The 24276-nt window shown below is 34.6% G+C and overlaps 1 protein-coding gene across 10 annotated transcripts in view; it reads right to left on the reverse strand.

Annotated features, from left to right (window-relative positions):
• Positions 1–24276, reverse strand: part of CADPS2 (calcium dependent secretion activator 2) — a 758482-nt gene that overhangs the window by 294936 nt on the left and 439270 nt on the right. For all 10 annotated transcript variants that reach the window (XM_056799641.1, XM_007504220.2, XM_056799643.1 and 7 more), the window contains exon 8: positions 9398–9537. In XM_056799641.1, coding sequence (XP_056655619.1) covers positions 9398–9537 — 140 coding nt within the window. The remainder of the gene's footprint in view (positions 1–9397; positions 9538–24276) is intronic.

Consider the following 24276-nt stretch of genomic DNA (forward strand, 5'->3'; position numbering starts at 1 on the left):
ATAGATTCCTAGGTATTTTATTTTGTCTAAGGCGATTTTGAATGGGATTTCTCTTTCTAGTTTTTGCTGCTGAGCTGTGTTGGAGATATGTAGAAATGCTGATGACTTATGTGGGTTTATTTTGTATCCTGCAACTTTGCTAAAGTTGTTGATTATTTCAATTAGCTTTTTGGTTGAATCTCTAGGATTCTTTAAGTAGACCATCTGCAAAGAGTGATAACTTGGTCTCCTTCTTGCCTATTTTGATGCCTTCAATTTCTTTTTCTTCTCTAATTGCTACTGCTAGTGTTTCTAGTACAATGTCAAATAGTAGAGATGATAATGGGCATCCTTGTTCACTCCTGATCTTTTTGGGAATGGATTTAGTTTATCCCCATTGCAGATGATATTAGTTGATGGTTTTAGATATATACTGTTTAATATTTTTAGGAATGACCCTTCTATTCCTATGCTTTCTAGTGTTTTTAATAGGAATTGGTGTTGTATTTTATCAAAGGCTTTTTCTGCATCTATTGAGATAATCATGTGGTTCTTGTTGGTTTGTTTGTTGATGTGGTCAATTATGTGGATGGTTTTCCTAATATTGAACCAGCCCTGCATCCCTGGTATAAATCGTACTTGATCATTGTGGATGACCCTTCTGATCACTTGCTGGAGTATTTTTGCTAGTATCCTATTTAAGATTTTTTGCATCTATATTCATTAGGGAGATTGGTCTATAGTTTTCTTTCTCTGTTTTTGACCTGCCTGGTTTTGGAATCAGTACCATGTTTGTGTCATAAAAGGAGTTTGGTAGAACTCCCTCTTTGCTTATTATGTCAAATAGTTTGTATAGTATTGGGATTAACTGTTCTCTGAATGTTTGATAGAATTCACTTGTGAATCCATCAGGCCCTGAGGATTTTTTCTTAGGAAGTTCTCTGATGGCCTGTTGGATTTCATTTTCTGATATGGGATTATTTAAGAATTCTATTTCCTCTTCTGTTAGTCTAGGCAGTTTGTATTTTTTTTATATATTCATCCATATCACCTAAATTGGTGTATTTATTGCCATATAATTGGGCAAAGTAATTTTTAATGATTGCCTTAATTTCCTCTTCATTGGAGGTGATGTCCCTCTTTTCATCTTTGATGCTATTAATTTGCCTTCCTTCCTTCCTTTTTTTAATTAGATTGACCAGTACTTTGTCTATTTTGTTTGTTTTTTCAAAGTACCAGCTTCTTGTCTTATTTATTAAATCAATAGTTCTATCACTTTTGATTTTATTAATTTCTCCCTTAATTTTTAGGATTTATAGTTTGGTTTTCTGTTGGGCATTTTTAATTTGACCAGTTTAGAGTTTTTTTATTTGCATTTCCAATTGATTGATCTCTGCTCTCCCTAGTTTGTTGATATATACACTCAGGGATATGAATTTACCTCTGATTACCACTTTGGCTGCATCCCAAAAGGTTTGAAAGGATGTCTCGCCATTGTCATTTTCCTTGATGAAATTATTAAATGTTTCTATGATTTCTTCTTTAACTAAATGATTTTGGAGTATCATATTGTTTAATTTCCAATTAGTTTTTGATTTGGTTTTCCATGTACCATTACTGATCATTATTTTTATTGCCTTGTGATCTGAAAAGGCTGCATTTATTATTTCTGCTTTTCTGCATTTGTGTACCATGTTTCTGTGACCTAATGTATGGTCAATCTTTGTGAATATGCAATGTGGTGCTGAGAAGAATGTGTATTCCTTTTTATCCCTATTTATTTTCTCCATATGTCTATTAATTCTAATTTTTCTAAGATTTCATTCACTTCTTTTACCTCTTTCTTATTTATTTTTTATTTGATTTATCTAAATTTGATAATGGTTGGTTCAAGTCTCCCACTAATATGGTTTTACTGTCTATTTCTTCATTCAATTCTCCTAGTTTCTCCATTAGAAATTTGCGTACTATATTATTTCGTGCATACATGTTGATTAGTGATATTTCCTCATTATCTAAAGTCCCTTTTAACAAAATATAATTATCTTCCCTATCTCTTTTGATCAGGTCTATTTTTGCTTTGGCTTTGTTAGATATCATGATTGCAACTCCTGCCTTCTTTCTGTCAGTTGAGGCCCAGAAGGTCTTACTTCATCCTTTAATTCTGACCTTGTGGGTGTCTACCCGCCTCATGTGTGTTTCTTGAAGACAACATATGGTAGGGTTTTGGATTCTAATCCATTCTGCTATTCGTCTAAGTTTTATGGGTGAGTTCATCCCATTCACGTTCAGAGTTATGACTGTCACTTGTGGACTCCCTGGAATTTTGATATCCTTCCCTAATTATAACCTTTCTTCTTCAGCTCTACCTTTTAGTCCAGTGATTTACTTTAAATCAGTCCCCCTTGTCCCCTCGCTTGATATGTTTCCCTTTCTAGTCCCTCCCTTTTTGTTCCCTTCCCCTCCCCCCTCTTCTTCCCTCCCTTTTTTGTGTTCCCTCCCCCCTATCTCCCTTGGTTTTCCCTTATCCCTTCCCTTGTTGGGTAAGATAGAATTCAAGATCCCAATGGATCTGGATGTTCTTCCCTCTCAGAGTTGATCTCCCTGAGAGTAAGGTTTAAGTAAAAACTCTCTTCCTCTCCTTCTTATAGGAGTTTTCTTCCCCTCCCCTTCCCGTGTGAATCTTTGTGTGAGAAAAATTATTCTATTTGATCTTTCTTTTCCCCCTATTTACACATTACATTTTCCCATGTTAGTATACATAGATTGATATAAATGTAGTCCTTATAGAAGAGAGTTTGAGTGAAAGAAAAATATAACATTTTTCTCCTTTTCCCTTTCCTTCATATTTACCTTTTCAGGTATTCCATGCTCTTTGTTTTTCGATATCGAACTTTCCACAGAGATCTGGTCTTTTCTTTGCAAAAACTTGGAAATCTTCTATTTTGTTGAATGCCCATACTTTCCCTTGGAAGTATATAGTCAGTTTTGATGGGTAGCTGATTCTTGGTTGAAGGCCCAGCCTTTCTGAAAATCATGTTCCATGCCTTACGGTCATTCAGAGTGGAACTTGCAAGGTCTTGTGTGACCCTGATTGGCATTCCTTTATATCTAAATTGTCTTTTTCTGGCTTCTTGTAAGATTTTTTCTTTTGCTTGAAAGCTTTGGAATTTGGCAATTACATTCCTGGGAGTTGTTTTTTGGGGGTTTAGTGTAGAGGGTGAATTCTTTCAGTGCCTGTATTGCCCCCTTGTTCTAGAATTTCTGGGCAATTTTCTTTGATTATATCTAGTATTACGATGTCTAGTTTGCTGTTTATTTCTGGATTTTCTGGTAGTCCAATTATTCTTAAATTGTCTTTTCCCTCTATTTTCCAGATCTGTCACCTTGTCAGTGAGATATTTTATGTTCTCTTCTAATTTCTTGGTCTTTTGGCTTTGCTTTATTTATTCTTGCTCTTTGTCTTCCAGTTGCCTAATTCTGACCTTTAAAGCCTGGTTTTCCTTTTCACTTTGGTCAAACTGGTTTTGTAGATGCGTGAATTTCTTTTGCATTATTTCCCACTTTTCCTCTCAGAAGGCTTCCATCTTTTTGATCCTTTCCGATTCAAATTCTGCATGGGTTTGTGGAGAGTTTCCCTTTCCTTTGGAAAGTTTCGGAGCATTTGCTTGTGTTTCCTCTTCTATCTCCTCTGTATTTTGTATTTTTGCTCCATATAATGTATCCAAAGTCATCCCCTTCTTCTTGTTTTTCTTGGAATTTTGGTGCTTTTGTGCTTCTGTGGAGTTTGCCATCTCTATCTGAGTGGGGAGGATTAGCTTTTCTTATCTCTGGTGTTCAGAGGTTTTAGCCCTAGGCAAATTGTCCATTTTCCTCAGCTGTTCTGTCTTCCCGGGGAGGCCAGGAATTGCTGGTGTTTTCGTGTTACTGCCCTCCTCAGTTCCCTCCCGATGCTTCTCCGCTGCCCCACTTCCACTCTCTGAGCCTGGCTCGGCCCTTTCTGCGAGATGTTTGTTTCAGTGCCTTAGCCGGCTAGAAGAGCCTACACTCTGAGCAGGGAGGGGCCGCAGCTTCCTGGAGCTCCTAGGGCTCCTGATAGGATTAACTTTCTGTGGGTTGAACTAAGAATGCTTGAGGCAGGGACCTTCCATGAGACTCAGAGGGAAGGATCCAGCCAGGGGGCTGCGGGCTCCTCCATCTCTCTCTGTTTCCCTGCTGTCTGGGTACCCCCGCGACTGGGTCAGGTTGTTTTCAAGAAGCAGCCTTCAGAATAGCTGGCCAGGAGGCTCTGAGGTTCCCTCTGCTGCCTCGGACTCAGTGCTCTGGGTTGAAGGACATGGGTCCTGGGACCTTCCTTCTGCCTACCCCTTAGGTCCAAGTGATCTCGGGTTTTGGCTTTTGGGGGGCCATACCTTTTGATCCAGGTCCAGGAGGAGGATTCCTGGGGTCTATGCTGTTGTTTGTTTTGAATTTCGGTGCCCTAGGAGCATATAGTTTGAGTTCAGTAGGGAAGGGTTTCCGGAGATCTGAACTTTAGCTTTCTCTAAGCCGCCATCTTGACTGGAAGTTGGGACATCTTGTTATTAATACAAAGTGGTATAAATATAAAAATTCTCTCTAGTCCTCCCAGGAAGCTTACAGTCTACCATGAGTAAGGCTATGTAGACCCTCATTTGTAAAGGGGTCCAATAACACGTATATAAATGCAGCTTCAAGCAGTTGTGGGAATAAAATGAAACAATGTAGAGGAGTACTTTATAAATCTCAAAGTACATATAAATGCCAGCTATTATTGTCATGGCGATAAATGCACAAGAATATAAACAACAATGTATGAACAGTTATCAAATATTTACTGAGTTATAAAACAAAGTAACATATGCTAAATGTCAAAGGAGAGTGACAAAACCACAATTGCTTCAGAAAATCAAGAGAGGAAGGGAAATCGCTGTACAATAGAAGGGAGAAACAGAAAAAAAAAGATGATGTTAACTCAAGATTACAGAACATTTCAAAGACAAGTCCTTAATAAGGACTAGTACTAAAGTCCTTAAATTTGCATTCTGCTATTTAACCCACTTGAAAACTATGTAAGAAGATTTCCTATGTGTTAGATAAAAAATAGTCTTTTCCCTTACAAGGCTTGTCTCTCTTTTCAATTATTTATAGTCATAAGTTAATTATTCATCGCAAAATGAATTATTGACAGAACACAATTTGTACAGCTCAAAAGCAAAGTGCTATTAATCTATCATTCTTATTACATTATTACACTTTGGTTTGTAATAACAGGATTTACAAGAATAAAGTTAGTTGCCTTTAATTCTTTACTAATCTTAATTAAGCCTAGCAAAACCCAATTCTAAACACTTTATTATTAAACACATTTAGTTATGCAGTGTTAAATCCTTACTGGTTTCCTCCTTTTCTCACTTTACTTCTCCTTTCGCCCATTTAATAGATCTTTATGTATTTCTTTCCAAATGTCATGGGAAACCTATAATATCTTCATCTGATATCATAACCATGATGCTGGGATTCTATTGTATCACCAATGTGTCATTGTAAAATCATAGATTTAGAATTTCAAAGAACTTTAGAGATAATGTATCTTATTTTACAGATGGATTCACTGAGGCTCAGAGTTTAGATGACTTTCTGGAAGCCATGCAGTAATAAAGAATAGATCTGAGAAGTGATTCCAAGTCTCTCACCTAAAAATTCTCAAATACTTCTATTATACTAAATTGTAGAAGAAATTATCTTTAAATTTAGGCAAAGCTACTACTACATTAATCTAGGTTCAACTATCTGGGAACAAGAAGAAATTTTTTTCAATTAAATATTTTCAGGTTTGGAAATCTCTTCTTTACACTTTGATGATCTTTTACAGACATTATTTCTGACTGATGAGTAGGACCCTTCTGGGAAATTTGAGGATGGATTTAGTTATTCTATTCTTATTCTATAGTTATTCTATAGTTATTCAATTCTTAAATACATAATCTTTAAAATGTTCTCATTTTATATTGCTTCACAATTTTCTGTAGCTAATGGACACAATAAAACAAACTAATCTTATCCTATATTGCTAAGTCTCCAAAGTCACAGGATAATGTAATGAAAACATTTTATATATCTGAACTGTCAGGAGGAAAACTTGATTATAATGTTTATATCTGTCACTGAATAAAGCATGAGATTTGCACAAGTCACCTAACCTAAATGAAACTTTTAGTCATCAGTATATTTAAGTAGAAATTTCTTGGTGAATAATTTAGTATTGGAGTTAGGGGCTCTTGAATGTTATCATCACCATTGCCACCACAAAATAATATATCAATAAAAGCTCACATTTATATAAAACTTATAATAACCTTATTACTTCTATTAATTAGGAAACAAAGGCTCAGATCATTTCAGGCACTGGGTCACAGAGCTAGGAGGCATCATCTGATCAGGATTTTCTGACTCCATGACCATTGATCTCTTTCCACTACCACAAACTATCTTGAAAATTTTGGGGAAGAAAAACCCTTTACAAAGGCATACAATGCAATTCCTATTATTAGATCACAAAGTGGCATGATTTGAGTTTAGGTAGATATCAAGATACTTAGACAGAGAGAGAGAGACAGAGACAGAGAGACAGAGAAAGAACCAGACAGACAGCTAGGAAGCATGGGAGACCAGATTAGAACCTAGAACCTCCTCTCTCCAGGTCTGTCTCTCTATTCACTGAGCCACCTAGCTCCCCTTCAACTTTCAACCTTCTTGATGAAGGTTAAGATGAGCTATTTAGGTTGCTTCATCAAATTGTTGACTCCTATTTAGCTTGCTGTCCACTAAATGCTCAAGTCGTTTTTTAAAATACATCAGTCAAAAAGCACTTATTAAGCACCTACTATATGTCAGACACTGTGCTAAACTAAGTGCTGAGGATGCTAGAACAAAGAATTAAACAATCACAGCTCACAGGAAGTTCACATTGTTAAGAAGGCAGTATAAGATATATAAACATGTGTTTATATGTATATTGAAAATAATTAAAACAGACAAATTTATATAAAATTGTTAAATACAAAGTGGCTGGGAGATGGGATATTAGTTGTTTGTAGTGGGGTAAAGACTGGGAAAAGCTTCATGCAGAAACTTACACCTGATCTACATTTTAAAGGAAGAAAAACAGAAGTAAGGAGTCAATGTACTTCATGCTTGTGGGATGGCATGTTAGGTGTGAGGAACAAAAAGAAAGTCACTTTGGCTGGACTGCAGAGGACTGGGGAAAGATTTGTTTGAACTAGGTAATATAATGCCTCCAAAACTAAAGAGATTTTATGTTTACTTTCAAAAGCAGCAGGAAGCCACTGGAATTGATTTGAATATTATACTGACATGGTCAGATCTATACTTAAGGAAAATCACTTTGATAGTATTGTGTAGGATGGCCTGGAACAATGACAAGGGGACTATATAGGGTTACATATTACAATAATTTGTGCAAGAACTCAAGAGGCCTGAACTAATATGTTAGCTGCATGAGTGGACAAAAAGGGTAAGGTATTTTTTAGGTAGAAAAGACAAAGATTTGGCAGAATACTGAATATTTAGGAAAAGAAAGTTAGGATTTGAAGGTAATAAAAAGGTTATAGACTACAGAGATGAGAAGGGTGGTACTTCCTTCAACAGAATCAGAGAAAATGAAAAATTTCAATTAATTGATAGTTTGTTCTTTAAAGAAACTAAACAAAGAAGAAAGATTAAATCATGCTCAACATCTTCTGTTTAGGAAGATGTGAACATTTTTATTCTTTATTTTATTTTTTAAAATTTTATTTAATTAGTCAATTTAGAATATTTTTCCTTGGTTACAAGAATTATGTTCTTTCCTTCCCCTCCCTGCACCCCCTCCTGTAGCTGATGCACAATTCCACTGGGTTTTGCATGTGTCCTTGACCAAAACCTATTTCCATGTTGTTGATGTTTTACACTAGGGTGATCATTTAAGTCTACATCCCCAACCATATCCCCTCGATCCATGTGATCAAGCAGTTGTTTTTCTTCTGTGTTTCTACTCCCAGAGTTCTTTTTCTGGATGTGGATAGCATTCTTTCTCATAAGTCCCTCAGAATTGTCCTGGATCATTGAATTGCTGTTAGTAGAGAAGTTCATTACAATTGATTGTATCACAGTGTATCTGTCTTGTAATAAAAAAGATATTCTGGGTGACTATTTCTTGTTGTGGTAACTGGATACTCTGGCTTGAGACTTAGAGAGCTGCTACTAGGGGACACCTGAGGCTGCCTAGTTATGGAGATAGATGTGAAATGCTGCTAAACGGGCGCTCTGGAGCTGCCTATTGATTCCTAATGGCTAATAAGTCAAACTATTTCCTACCCTCCACCCTTCACCACCCAATCTCCACCCTCACCTCCCTTTCCCCTCCCCCAATTTTAGTCAGCCGTCTTCTAAGTAACTCAGGGGATCTATGAAATTTCAAAGAAATATTTTTCACTCTTCCTTTCTCAAGAAAAGGGATTTATTGGGAATAACTGGATGGAGAACTGAGGTAAGAGGGATGAGGTTGTCCCTAATCTATAAGGAAGGGTTAAGAGGATTATGGAAATTGTCAGTCTTGTCACAGCTGTGACACAGAGACAGCCAGAGAGATGGAGGACAACGGTTAACTCTTCTTTCTTCTTGAGTCAGATAATCTCTGCTTGAGTAATTCAAGTCCAGACTCTGTCAAAAAGCCAGTCTCTTTTAGTCAGGAACCCAGAGAAGAGATTTCTCCCTTGGGTCAGTCAACCCCCAGAGAGAGAGAATCTGTTCCTCCCCCTGGCCAGCTTCAACTGCCTCCTCCTGGGAACATTCCATTTGGAATCTTCACCTTGATTTTGCAGATCAGGTCCCCAGCTTTGTTTCTTGCATGCTTGGCTTGTCCTGCAAAACTTCTATTTCTTCATACCTCTTCCACAGTCTCTGTGTATAATGTTCTCCTGGTTTTGCTCCTTTCACTCTGCATCAATTCCTGGAGGTTGTTCTAGTTCCCATGGAATTTTTAAGGAAATACACAGTGACATGAATAGTTTGTCATATCAAGGTACTCTGTTGTGGGATGTGGATAGTATAAAGTTCCAGGAATCCTGAAGAAAAATATTTTACAAAGTTTTGAAGCTGAATCTGCTGGAAAATCTACTTCTAACCAGATAAAAGACTGGCAATTGTTTTAAGGAAAAAGCATGAAAGAATCTATTTACTTCACATGTGGAGGAGAAAACACCTTGGGAATCAGTCTTGTTCAGCTACACATTTCCATAATCAAACATAATCAACAACATTTAAAATAAATAAATATATGAAATTAACTTCCTCATTAAAATATTGACATTACCAAGGCTTTCAAATTAACACTCACCCACTATGCTTCATATGTGGTGGTTTATCCATTCTCACGGCCAATTTGATTTTCAGATCAGAATCTTGGCTATTTTTTGGAACGACCATTCTGTGCAATTCTGCTGTCTTTGAGCTATTGGAAGTTGGATACAAAATCACCTGTGAGGGATAAGATGGAAAACTTTTCAGTGTATTACACAGAAGTCTTATATCCTGGCACTTAGATCTTTCTGATATTGTTTCCAGACTGAAAAAAAGAAAGAGTCCTCAAGGTCCAAGTGTGCCTAATGTTATTTTTCTCCATTCAGATTAATTTCTTTCTTATTAATGTCCATTTTCTTATTATCAAGATAAAATACTTTCCTCTTACATCAAATGATGGTGAATTAAAAACACAATTGGGCCCATCTGAAATGACTGCTGAAAAATATCCCCTTGTGATGAAATGGACACCTCAGATTTCAACATTGCATCCTATAGGGAATAGGGTTTTGGAAATAGTGTTATTCAAAACTAAATAAATTGTTCTTTCTAATTCTAAAAGGAAAACCAATCTCAGCTAGCACAAACCATACTCATTTTAATATTTTCATTATAAAAATAGATATACTAATGGAAATCACTTAGAGATAGAAAAGATATGGTTAGTGTAGATTTTCTGCTTGTATTGTAGGCTCAATGAAGGACGGATACTGAATAGGCAATTTTTTGAAAACTAGGAAAATGTACTAGTCATAACTCCAACAAATTATTTTTAATAAATTCATAAAAATGGAAAGAATTATATTTATTTTATAGTAACATGATGTTAAAACAACTGGTCAATATTTACTCCAAAAAGTTAGTCTGTTTTGTTGGTGTTAACTGACAAAAACAACAGGTTCTGTCCCTTCCCATCTACTTTCCAACCAGTTATATCATTTAGAGATAGTCTGGATTAAGTTACATGTAGGCATCATTCAGATCTAAATACTTAGAATGTTTTCCCACTTTGCACTTGCCCATTTTTCTTTCAAGATACAGCTTAAATCACATCTTCTGCAAAACACTTTTTCTGATCTTCTAGTCACATTTCCCTGAGATTAACTTCTATCTTCTATCTACTCTGAATAAACCTATTATTTACAAAAGTGTTTGCATTTTGTCTCCCCCTTTAGAATGTGAGATTCTTCAGGGCAGGGCTCTATATTTGTTTTTCTATCTTAGTACTTAGCCCTGTGTCTGGCACACAGTAAACTTAATAACTGCTTGATGACAGTTGCTGACAATCTATATTTAGGTATTAATTGAAATATAAAATAGGATGCTGGCGGGGTTGCAAAGCAGATTGAGTGGAGCTTGAAGTAAGAAAGATGGATTTTAAATCCTTCCTCTGAGAAATAATGATTGCAGAGGCTGTTCGGTGGTTCACTTGGTATTCTTCTCAGATTCTTCCTAGTTGTATGACTAAGCAAGTCATTTAAACTATCAGTCTTGGGTTCCACATATATAAAATGGACCTACCTCCCAAGATTATTGTGAGGATCATCTGAGATAACATATGTAAGTAAACCCCAGTTGATAAATGGTTAAAGAATATGAACAGGCAGTTCTCAGATGAAAAAAAATTAAAACTATCTATGGTTAAATGGAAAAAATGCTACAAATCACACCTGATTAGAGAAATGCAAGTTAAAACAACTCTGAGATACCACCTCACACCTATTAGATTGGTTACTATGAGCAAAAAGGAAAATGACAAATGTGGGAAAATTGGGACACTAATACAGTGTTGGTGGAACTATGAACTGATAAAGCCATTCTGGAAAGAAATATGTGTATATGGCCATAACACTTTGTCTACTCTATGATCTAGTAGTACCACTATTGGATCTGTATCTCAAAGTGATCAGGGATAGGGGGAAAGGACCTACTTGCACAAAAATATTTTTATCAGCTCTTTTGTAGTGGCAAAGAATTGGAAACTATGGGGATGCCCATTAATCAGGGAATGGCTGATATGTATAGTATACTGGTGTAATGGAATACATTGTGCCATAAGAAAGAGGAATAGGATGAGTTTTAAAAAACCCTGTAAAGACTTATATGAAATTATGTAAAGTGAAGTGAGCAGAGCCAGAAGAACACTATACACAGCATCAAAAGTCTGAACAATAATCAACTGTGAAGAACTAACCTATTATTGGCAATGCAGGCTTGGTTCCAAGATGAGCCAAAGGACTCATGATGAAAAATGCTATCTAAAGCCAAAGAAATAATTGTAAGAGTTTGATTGCAGATTAAAGCATGCCATTTTTCACTTTATTTCCTCATGAATTTTTATTGTATATGGGATGTGTCTTCTTTCATGGCACGAGAAATATTGAAATATGTATTGCCTGACAGCACTGGTTAAAACTACATCAGCCTATTTACCAACTCAAGGAGATGGGAAGGGAGGTAGGGAAGAAGAGAATATGACTGGGAAATATCATATAACAAGTGACAAAAATTGTTTCTATATGTAAATGAATTAAAAAATTAAAGATAAAAGTTTTGTGAACCTTAAAATGCTATAGAAATATTAGTTATCATTATTATTATTGATATTATTACCAGGTGACCATGGACAAGTCAAAAACTATTTAAGACTGAAGGGGAAAAAAGTAACAGAATTTTAGAGGTGAAAGAAACTTTAGAGGCCAATATAATATATAGACCCATCATCTAGAATTTGAATGAAGTTCTTAATTGAGATAAACATGTTTACCTCCCAAATTAGCCCATTCTACTTTGGGACATTTCTAAGGGTTAAGAAATTTTTCTTGATATTCATCTTAAATATGCTTTTTTTTCAATTTTGTCCATTGCTCCTGGCTCTATCCTTTAAGTCTAAATAGAATAAGTTTCCTTTTACATAATAGCTCTTCAAATCTTAAACAGATCCTAGATTCATTATTAATTTCTCCAAATCATTCCATGCAAAAGAACTCATCTTGACCTATGAAAGCTATAATAGTTCCACCCACATTTACTAATTTAACTATGAAGAACCAATGGGAGCATAGAAAAAGCAAAATGGCACAAAGAATAGAGAGCTGGCTGGATTCATGCGCTATTGCTGGAACATATTGGTTTTATAGTCTTGGGCAAGTCACTTCATATCTCAGGAGTAAATGACAGTTCTGAGATTTTATGAAGTGGAGTAGGTGCTGATGCTTCCCACTTGGAGTTCCTTTCAATAACTGAACTCAAATGTTTTATTAAAAAACAAAAGAAAGCACATTATAAGGAAAGGTTCCCCTCTGTTTCCTTCAATCTTCACAATTAAAAAACATTTTTCTTACCAAGTAGTTTTCTTGAGTAATATTTACCAGAAATCAAGTGATAATTTCTAGGTCACAGATTTGGATAAGGAATTTCATTATTAATTTAAAAAAGAATCTTATAACTGGGTGATACACTGCTTTGGGCTTTTCCATCATGCCTTCAAGACAGGTACCTTTCCATGCCTTACCCTTTCCCCAAATTTTTCTCCATTGGAAGAGGTATTTAAAGCTATTTCAGGGAACTAATTTTAATAACTAACATTCAAGTAGAAATCCATAGGCCTGACATCCATGAACTTAAAAATATTTTAATAACTGTAATCCAATGTAGTTTCTTTTTAATATTATATATTTTGCATATTTGATAAATTATTCTTAGAAAGGGCACCTGGACATCACCAGATTGCCAAAGAAATCCATGACACACACAAGATTAAGAACCCCTGGATTAGGGAGATGGGAAAAATGATGAAGACATGTTTGAGGGACATTTTGATGGAATAATTGATAAGACCTGGTGACAGACTATCTTGAAGACAAAGGAACAATATGAGTCAGTGACAACTAGATGAATAGGAAGGAACAAGGGACATAAATTGGAAGGCATAGCCGTTTTGGGAGAAAATGTATGAAATTTGTTTTTTGACACACTGATATTGGGATTAGGTAAAATATTCACCTGCGCAGTTATAGTAAGTAGCTGGAGAAATGAGAATAGAGATCACTGGTTTGAAAGTTAAAAGGAAGTGATACTTAACCTTATCTGCCTCACTCTGACAAATATGACTCATCTGCAGTCATGATTCCTGTTTCTCATTCCTCTTTTCCCTATCCATCATTACTTCTCTTTCCTTGCTTTCTTTCTTTTACTGGCTTGCTATATACTATATACCCTTCAACTTTTTCCAGTCGCTTTTCCAATCACCAGACCTTTGCCAAACCCTTTCACTGGGTTATTCCCACCAGCTACCTTTGCTTTCATTACTGATATGCTGCCAAACTCTGATAAAGAGAGCCACACAACATAGTAATCTAATCTTAAGTGGGACCTCAGCATCACACAAAAATCCTTTTATTATTGCTTGACTTATTCTCCATCATATTTTCCGAGGCAGATATTCTGAACTCTCTCTTCTAGTCTCAAGCTGTCTAAATGATATAAGTATATTGTCTGTGCTTCTCAGTGGAAGACCTTGTCTCCTGCCTTACTGAGAAACTAGAGGCCATCCACTGTGAATTCCTTATTTTCTCTAGATCATTCCTGAAAATTGCTCCATATCATTTCACATTATTTGTGCCTTTGCTGCAGTCTAAGATGAATAGGTAGCCAATGACCCTATTTAGCCCTCCCTCCTCCCTCTCCTGTTCAAGTCTTTGATTCATTCATTTTTCAAACTCCTCTAGCTATTTATTCTTTAATTACTTTAACTCCTTCTTTCTTCTTCAGTCTCTACTTAATTACTTCAGTCTTTCTTAGTGACTATTCCCAGACCTGTGCTATCCTAGTCTGAGTGCTGAGGTACCATTTTGGTCTCCAGCCATTCCCCACTACTGCTCCCCAGGGTTTCATGGCCCTATGCTGGGACTCTTTATCCACCTTGAGGCTTTCTCAGGGGAATCTCTTCCTTTTACTGCCTCTGAAAAGAGGTCTGCAGGCAACACATATATTTGGTCTGCCTCTTGGCCAGGAAACAGCAATGGTACTGACTTTGACAATTTTGGCATATAAGTAATTCAGTTTGTGGAGTGAAACATTCTCTGTATATTTCTTGATCATGATTCATTTTGGTGTGAACTTCATAATCTTCTTTGAGTATTAGCTAATTGGGATGTAGGTAGCTTGTCCAGGCAGCCATCTTTCTTAGGAGTCAATCTGCAAATTGACTTTCTTTCTTGTTTTCTTCTCATTATGATAATTCCTTCTCAGTTTTCCTTGCTGGATTATCATTCATATTCTACCTCTTAAATGTGGATATCTCCCAAGGCAGTTTTCTCTTTTTTTCTTATTGATTTCATCATCATCTATGGCTTTACTTAACTTTTCTATGCAGATGACTTCAAAATCCATATATTCCAGGACTAATTTCTGAATTCTAATCATGTACCATCAGCTGCCTGCTTCAAATCTTCATCTCATGAAGGATTCTTATGAATCCTATGAAATTCTCAAACCCCATCATACAACAGAGAACTCAACATCATTTCTTTTCAAGTTGTTCTCTGCAGCTTTATAATTCATTTTGAGGATGTTACAATTTCTTAGTTTCCTAGATTCCCCACCTTGATGTCATCTTTGCCTTTGCCATTTTCATCAAACTGTTCCCTTTGTCTCAATTCAATCACTTGCCACCCTGTGTTGATTTGAGCTCCATGTGTCTTAAATATCCATCTTTTCTATCCACATAAGGGGTCATAGCTCTAGTTCAGTACTTTGTAATCTCTCAGTCAAACAATTTCAAAAATCTAAAAAATAGTTTGTTTTTTTTAGTATTCTTTCCTCTCTAATTAATGTTTAATTCAGTAGCCAAAATAATCTGCCTAAAATACAAGTCTAATCATTTCACTGCTTTTCTTAAAAATCTTTTGTAGTGGCATTTTTCTTTTTTCTTGACATTTAAGAACTGATTTCTGCCTTAAAACTTTTTTCACAGTATTTCCCTTCACATTACATGTTCTAGTTAAATGAACCTACTTGCTGTTTTTCATACATGGCATTCTTCCTCTCACCCCCTGCCTTTACAGAAACACCCAACCATATTCTGCCCTCATACTTGGAATGCACTTTCCTTTTCACCTTGATCACTTAGAATCCTTCATTTCTTCAAGCCTCAGTTCTCAAAAAATTTTACTCATTATCCTAGTTGTAAGTCTTAAGTGTCAAATAATTCAGTAAAATGTAAATCCTTTGAAGGTCGGGAATGTTTGGTTTTGAATTTCTGTTGGGCAAAGTACCTTACACATAGTAGACATCTAAATGTTTATTGAAATGAACTAAAGTCAATAAATTGATTTTAACCAGAGTTTTACAGCTGTGATTTTAAACAGAAATATCAACTCTTTCAGTCAAATATTTTATCTTAAAATATAAGGAAGATCAGGTACTTATGAGGGGAATAGGCAGGCTTCTTGCTGGGGCCAACAATCGCTGGAAATATTTAATCCTGAGCTGCTTTTCTCTTTTGAGACCTATATTCTTCATTCCTGTAAACCCCATGACCTGCCTGCTCCATTTGATAACACTCTTTCACCTAGGTTCTCTTTAAGCTCAGCTTCCAGGAAAGAAAGGACAGATATTGCTTTGTCCCTGATCCATCCTATTATCTCTGAAATAAAAACACTCCCCTCTTTCAGCTGTCTAAGGAATTTTACTCGGTATATAAAAGAAAAACAAGTGAAATAATCACACAAAATTGCCAGAATTCTACAAACATCTAATAGCAATAAATTAATAGGTAACCAATTGGGAATGAATAGAACTAAGAACGTTCAATTTTTTAATCTCTTGCATTTTTGCATCAATTCATCTTTCTTATTTTTGCCTTAGGGATAAATTTTCCTTAAGGGACCCAATGAACAAGCAAAGAAGAACCTTACTGTGCAATGACTGGCATTTATTGAGTTGGTTGTAAAACACACTAATTCCCTGTTTCTATCCTTTGCCTCATTTCCATTAGTCTGAATATTAAACCAAACTATACGGGCTCCTAAATCAAAGAAGACTGGGGTTGACAATGCTGCAAGACCTGATGGAATTCTTATTTTCTATCAGAATCTGCATATGAGTTTTCTTTACAGATATAGGCATCTAAGTCATCTTCTCTGATTCTGTTCTCAGCTCTATTTCTATGCTATAGGTGCCTTAAAATTCTTTTAATCTTTTCAGTTCTTGGCTCTCTCGAAGAAAAAAAAACACATTTCCCTAGATGCTCTAATATGTCCTTCTATTATTCTTCAGACTGCCACTTTTCCTTCTGCTGGGATGACTGGTCTGTCCACTTTCCAACAGCCACTCTCATCCTACCTTTTCTTCTTTCAAAAGCCACATCCTTCAATGAACTTCTCTTCTTTTATTCTGAGAGTGGTAGAGCAAAGTGAATCATCATCATCATCTTCATTATCAAATACATTGACAATTACAAAGTGCTTTAAAATATCATCTGACCCTTACAATTACCTTTTGAGGTAGGAAGGAGAAAAACAAATATAGGATCCTAGATTTCAAGTTAGAAGTGAACTAGCCACCTAATTCAATATCTTCATTTTATATTTTAAAAAATGAAAATGAGCATTAAAGGGACTAAAGAACTTGCTAATGGTTTCACAACCAGTGGATGGAGAAATGTAAGGTAACCCAGGTTTTCCTGAGAATTCCAACTACTACACTTGTTCATGGTAACATAATATTTGAGGTGGGGTTTAAACCAAGGTCTTCCTGCCTCCAAATCCAAAGTTCTATCTACTATGTCAAACTGTATTTTCTTGATCACTTTATGAACTCCACCATATTTCCCACGTTAAATTTGCAGATTTACCCTTCATTAACTCCTAGGCAACAATTCCTAAAATCCTAATCCCAAAGTTTTATGAGGAAAAAAATAGACCAATTACATAATAATAGATTTTGACTAGATGACCTGTCAGAGCTTTCAACATCTCTCAATCTAGGTCTCCATATCTTTAACAATTTCTACCAACAGTAAAAAGATGGTTACTCTCTCAAAGGAATCTACTTTTTTCTATATCATTGGCAGCATTCTAAGGTAGCTGAGATTTTAGAAACTAGGAAGTACAAGAATAGTAATTAAAATCCAGTCTCTATTGTTAAAGAAATTGAAATGGTGATATTGGGAAGTTGGATAGCAACTATATATAGGCAAGGGAAAAGGTCCTGCTTCAGAGTTTATCCTTCCACTCTGCCCCCAAGAACTATATAAGATCCCTTTTTTGCAGTCTGGTCATATGAGAACCTGGGGAAAACCACTTTGATCCTGCCAATGTTAAAATTAGGAATATGAAGGAATCTGTTTGGCAAATGTGCAAAATAAACTAAGGGAGGAAAAAAGAGATTGAGCTGGGGAAAATCCAGAGAAAATATCCCTCATCTCTCCACCTGCTTAAAGGGTCAAAAATAGGAGATTATTCTAACCTTTGTAGTGCCTATATAAAATCTTTTAGCCTTTTTTTTTTAAAAAGCATTTAATATAAATAAAAAAAGGTTTCAAGAAAGGATTGTAACGGTAACCAATTATATTTCAAAAGAATGAATTTCATGTTGAAAGTAGTGTTTAGTATTTATCCTTCTAATAATTAAAATACTTTGGTTAAGACTCTCAAGCTATTTATCAAAGATTCTTCTACAGTCAATACTATTTCATTTTATTTTCATTGTACCCAGACACAATAATTACATTCTTAAATTTAACAAAGAATTTTGCTCCTTTTCTTATAAGGAAAGTAATTATTTCTTCTAATCTTCATGTAAATGTTTCATTACTTTTTCTGGGTAGCATGAAAGCCTGAATTGATATTTTCATTTTCAATACTTTAAATATCTTGTCATTAACATGGTACTCAACAAAATTTATTTGTGAACATATTTCTTATCCTTACTTTACCAGTGTTATCTTCTCCATAAATAAAAAAGGAACCACTTGTCACTAAATTGTAAATCAATGCACTGAGTAATTTTTTTTCCAGTTTTGCTAAAATTCTTAACATCCCAGGAGATGAAATAACCCTCCTAAAGATTAGTGATTGCAATTTTGGGTACACATGATACTGGGAAAAGGATTTAAAGGGACTTCTTTTCCTCTTCAATATATAATACTAGTTGGCTTTCATAGTAAATTTTTAATCACAAAAATCCTCAAAGACCATCCATTAAGTTATAGAGGAGTTGCAATATGCTTTGGTGCAGGGGGTACTCACACCAATGAAATTTCAGATCCTTAATGTAGTATAGTATGAAATGAAGCAAAATAAGTTGGCAGTAACATGATGTCTTTACAGAGACCATTTTCTTTTCATTTGAGCTCCTTGACTTTTTGATCTACTTCTAGGGGTATATTAAAGTAACATAATATTTTCTCATGAGCAAAAGTCCCCATAAACATAGTAGGGACTCTTTGTATAATATATTTGCTTTTGAGTATATATGTATAAATACAATGCATGCATTTGTGTATATATGTACACATCTAACTCTGAATCTATCTTTATCTGTAATTTCATTGTAATAAGGAACTATGGTTGAGAAAGCACTGCCCATCAATGAAGTTCTGCAACTATGTATTAGAGAATTCCCAGGATATGTAGAGGCCAAGTTATTTGCTCATGTTGACATGATAATTAGTATGTATCAGAGGAATGATTTGAACTAAGACTTTCATGACTTTGAAATTAGCTCTATCCCATATAACACATGGCTCCTCACTCAATAAATATTTGATGAATAATAGCATAAATTATTTTCAAGGAACAAATCCTTTTTGGAACAATTGGGCTTCATATTTCAGGCACAATTTTGGGGAAACAACTCTTTAAAAGTAACATTTTGCTTTTCTTCTACCTTTTGCTATTGGCTCCTTAAATTTTTTTTTTTCTCAAAATAAGAAGTTCTATAAAAGCCGACAGGCAGACTAACATTAGCATGAATATTTCTGCTGCTCTTAACTCTGAGAAACAGGATGTACATTTGGAATGAATTTATCTAAACGCCCCCACAAGCCTGAGTCTGATCTTGGGATTTTCTTTACTAAAAGTATTTTACATACTTTAAATAGGCAATAGGCTTAGCATTTTTAATAGGTCTAACAGGGGATTTCTGTCACTTTTTAGGGCTTTATTATAGCAGCAAGTAGAGGTGAATATTGCAGTGACTCTAAAATTGTAAGATAAATATTCAAAAGAATAGTGACAATTGAAGTGTCTACAGAAGTTATAAAACTTGGAAAATAATGAAACTAAAGTTCTTTTGTTCCTTCTATTAAAAAAAATTGTAAAGCAGTTCACTGCTAGCAGAAGATTCCATGGAATCTAAGATTTAGTCAGTGCTATCACCAAAAGGATGAGAATGAATAGTAGGGGGGCAAGAATATCACTTCACTGAAAACAATTCATTTCATCTCTGAATAGCATTGAGGGGGGTACTTTTGCTTCATTCCAAAGGTCAGTGACATTAATACTTAAGGGGTGCTAGGGACAGTACTACTGTTGGAAAATTCCAAGAAGCAATTTTTACTCAAACTACTCAGGGATTCATTTACCCATCCTATCCTCATCAATAAATAAATAAAATCTAGTCAAACAGTGCTAAATCGGGAACAACGGCAAAAAATATATCTGAGGTTTAAAACACAAAGGCCATGAGTGAAAAGTAAATGAAGCAAATTGATTTACTTTTTTACACATAGCCAATGTGTTTTCAGATTCTATGATCCCAGAATACCAGTAATGAGTCTCTAAAATTTACCTAATTTACATCTAGGATATAAAGACCCAGAAATGGACTTAAGAAAGACTACAAGGAAATAGGTATAAACTGTAGAGGCTGACTACTAGTATTCTGGGATCATGGAGTCTGTCTAGAATTGGAAGAGTCTTCAGAGATCAGCTAATCCAAACCTCTTATATTTTTCTGATGAAGAAACAGAAATGCATGGATGTTAAGTGATATTCCCAAGGTCACAACAGTAGAGGCTAATAATTGGACCTACAGGATTTTGTTTATCTAAAGAGGAAAAGTGGTGGCTTTGTTGTGGGTGGTAGCATCTAGAGCAATTTTATCAGTTAAGAGAAACTATGGTGATGATTTAATATGCATATAAATAATAAAAAACCACTAAATTCCATGAACGTAGGTCTATTAGTTATTTTTCTGTAATTTAGAATATGAGAGTTAATTGAGGCACCGAGAAGATGACTAACTTGTCCATTGTCATAGAGCTAGCATATGATGAAGCAAGACTTGCATTCCAAGGTCAGTTCACAGTCACTAAGCCAAGTTTCCTTCTCAACAAAGAAAGATCACTTCTATATTTTATATTAAAACAATTCCTCTAAGTTTTGGTTTATGGTTCAAAATGACAATTTCTAGCCTCTTAGGAAGAATCTCTTTTAATCCTAACCTTTTTTGTCTTTAAACAACAGTTATAGGAGATACTAGGAATTAAAGAGATTGTATCATAAAATTTGTCACATTAACAAGAAAGCTAGGTTTATAGTTACAGATAAAGCCATCATAACAGTTAGTAAAGTTTAATTAGCTTATAAAAATTCCACTTTTAATAAGTAGAATAAATGACAATAAATCACTCTAGGTCTTTAGTTTCTTATTGTTATTTAGTTGTTTTAGTAACATCCAATTCTCTGTGAACCCTTGTGGGCTTTCCTTGGCAAAGGTACTGGAGTAGTTTGCTCACTTCTTCTTTAGCACATTTTACAGATGAGGAAACAGAGGCAAATAAAGCTAAATGACTGCCCAGGATCACACTACTAGAAAGTATCTAAAACACATTTGAAATCAGGTCTCCCTGACTCCTGACTGAACATTGCAACCATTCAGTCACCTAGTTACCTTTCTTTATTAGTTAGGGAAATACTTTAAATTTTAATCAAAATTATTTTGTATAGTTATCTATTTTTAAGTCAATTGGATGGCTGAATATACCTTGATGGATTTGGATTTGTGATTGCATCACTGTAGCTATTTCCCATCCCATCACAGATCACAAGTCGATGATACTTTATTTTTGTTCTGACTACTGTCTATATTTTCTTTAAATAGTGCAGAAAATATTTAACCAAAGTGAAGGATATTTTGATCTAGTTCATTGTTTAGTTTAAGTGTGTTTAGAAAATATCTGTAATCAGCTGTATGATGTTAAATGTTTAACAATCAACTCTTGGAAAGGGGGGAATCTGTATACATATTAAAACATACATACATAAGTTTATTATAAATTTTATTAATATAAGCATGATATACACAACATGTAAATAACAAAATATACATATTCTTTCTTATAAATTCCATATAGTTAATTGATTCTCAAAGAAGACTTTTGCTGAATTCTTTATATTTTTGGTTGTGATTCAACCATGATTTAGCAAATGGAATTCCATTCTAATCCATTAAGTCTGTTCCCAAATTTAATGATAAAAAATCCGATATGTGATCTATTATTAAACTATTTCTCACCCTTGTACAAATTATATTTGTTAAACTAAAACCTTGTTTAGCTTCAACATTAGTGATTACAAGTGCTATCTTTTTAAATGTAGCTGCAAGGATTGGTACACTCTTTGGTTTTATGTTATCATCTACCAAATCTTGAATCCTCCTTAAATCAATTTAATATTTTAACATTTTTTTCTACTAGCTATCCATGGCAAATTTAGTTCTTCAAAGGTCAAGTAGGGATTCTAATGAATAAAAATAATTTTAAAAGCTTCATTGTTTCTGTTCAATAAGATGTTCACACACTGAATTATATTTTCTAGTAATATATTTCTAAGAAGAACATTAAATTTATTATTTTTCCTAAATGTAATGTCTTTAAACATATATGATTTAATCAAATCATCAGCTTCTGATTCATGCTTTCCATTACTAAACTTTAAATTTTCCAAAGCTCTTTTGGTGTATTTGATTAATTTTTTTCACTTTCTGAATGTTAATAGATCTTTACTGCACTGCAGCTTAAAGTAATGGAAATTTTTTCTTGAATATCAATCAATGAAGCAAGGCCTTACAAAAAATAATGCTAGCTAATATGCATCAAATCAGAATATGAAAAAGAATAAGAAAATGCATATATAATACTAGATATATCTGTCTTACAGCAGTAGTAGAGGGCAAACTAAACACAACCCATTTCTGTTTCAGTATTTTACCAATTGTATAAGTTCCTTAGCTATAGTTTCTCGTTTGGTTTATAACTTCTCATTTTTATTTTTTCTTATAGTTTGTTATCAATTTTGTCTCTGTTATTCCATATCTGACTACATGTGGATTATACCAATATCTGTACCAAGTTATTTATCATTTGTTAAATATAATCACATCTTTTGGGTGTTTATGTGTGAATGAGTATGTGATGTGTTTCTTATATTTAAAATTGCTGAATCTCTTCTTGAAGAAAATATTCATAACATATCATTAGGTTTGGTCTATCATTTCTGATACCTAAATGCTGTTCTCAAACATTTTTGCCATCCCCTTCTATTTTTGTTCATCTTTTGCCTTGATGTCACCAAATATTAAAGTACATATGAACTTAATATGAAATATCTTTACTGAATTCTTCTACCTCCCTCCTTATTTTTCTGGTAAATCATGAATAAACAAAGGGCCCATTCACTGAAGGATTGAATCTACTAAATGTTACTACAGTAATCTATGAAGATTGAGTGCAACCCCTACATACTGAGACCCTGAACTTCTGTGTTTATTTAGATGTTATCTAACTTTAAAGCTGCCCATCAACCCTTTCATTTATTTTTGCCACCCAATTAAATAGTCACAGTGGTTATTTCAAAGTTTCTCTGTCCTCAAATACCACATGCCAATCCTACCTCTCCTCCTTCAGATGACCTAATTTCCAATCTTCGCTAAGAAGATGTAGGCTAACAGCTAAGAGTGTTTTATCCATCTATTTCCCCGCTTCTCTGTCCATCTTCTCCTCAACTCTACTATCACTGATGAGGTGACCCTTTTGCTTTCCAAAATCATCTCATTCTTTTGTGACCTTGATCTTACCTGTTCTCCTTCTAAAAGCATACTTATTTACTACTTTAAAAAATTCTCCACTAGACTCTGTTAGCCTCAATTCATGAAACTCTTAATATTCAATTTCATTTCTAATCTTCTAGAAGAATAAAACATATACTGGTTATTTCCATCTCTTCTCCACCTACCGACTCCTAGATCCCTTGTAACCTAGTGTACAACTCTACTTATCTTCTGAAATTGCTTTCTCAAACATCACCAATGAAACCATTCAATTCCCAAATTTAATAGTCTTTTCTGAAGGACTTCTCCATCTAGACTATTCTGTCAGTCAGTCCCTCCTTACTGGATATTCTTTTCTGGTTCTCCACTTTTCTTCTTTTTTAAGATCTTTGTTGTTTGTCATCTTCCTTCCCCCTAAGTATAGATGTTCCCAAAGTTTAGGTATTTTGTACTGGGGACACATTTCTTTTCTGAGCATCCTTCAGGAATTCATGTATGGTATGATATACCAAGCCAAAATCTAGCTCTTAATTGATGGACATTTTTAAATATTCAATACTCAATACAATTCAACAAAATGTTAATTCAAAATCCAATACCACCATTATCCCAAATTTTCCCAGTAGTTCAACTTATAAGACCTTTGTACTTTATCTGACATTAATAAGACTTTTGCTTATTATGCTAGACTTATTAATGTCAGATAAAGTATTATCATTTGATCTTTACAATAATAGTTTGAGGTAGGTAGTATTATTGTCACTTTAGCAGCCAAGGGACTGAAGTTCATAAACAATCCTATGTCTATAAAGCAAGTTTAGTGTTAGAAGAAGGTTTCAAAGACAATTCTCTTCTGAC

The sequence above is a fragment of the Monodelphis domestica genome, chromosome 5 (assembly GCF_027887165.1).
Source record: "Monodelphis domestica isolate mMonDom1 chromosome 5, mMonDom1.pri, whole genome shotgun sequence".
NCBI lineage: Eukaryota > Metazoa > Chordata > Mammalia > Didelphimorphia > Didelphidae > Monodelphis > Monodelphis domestica.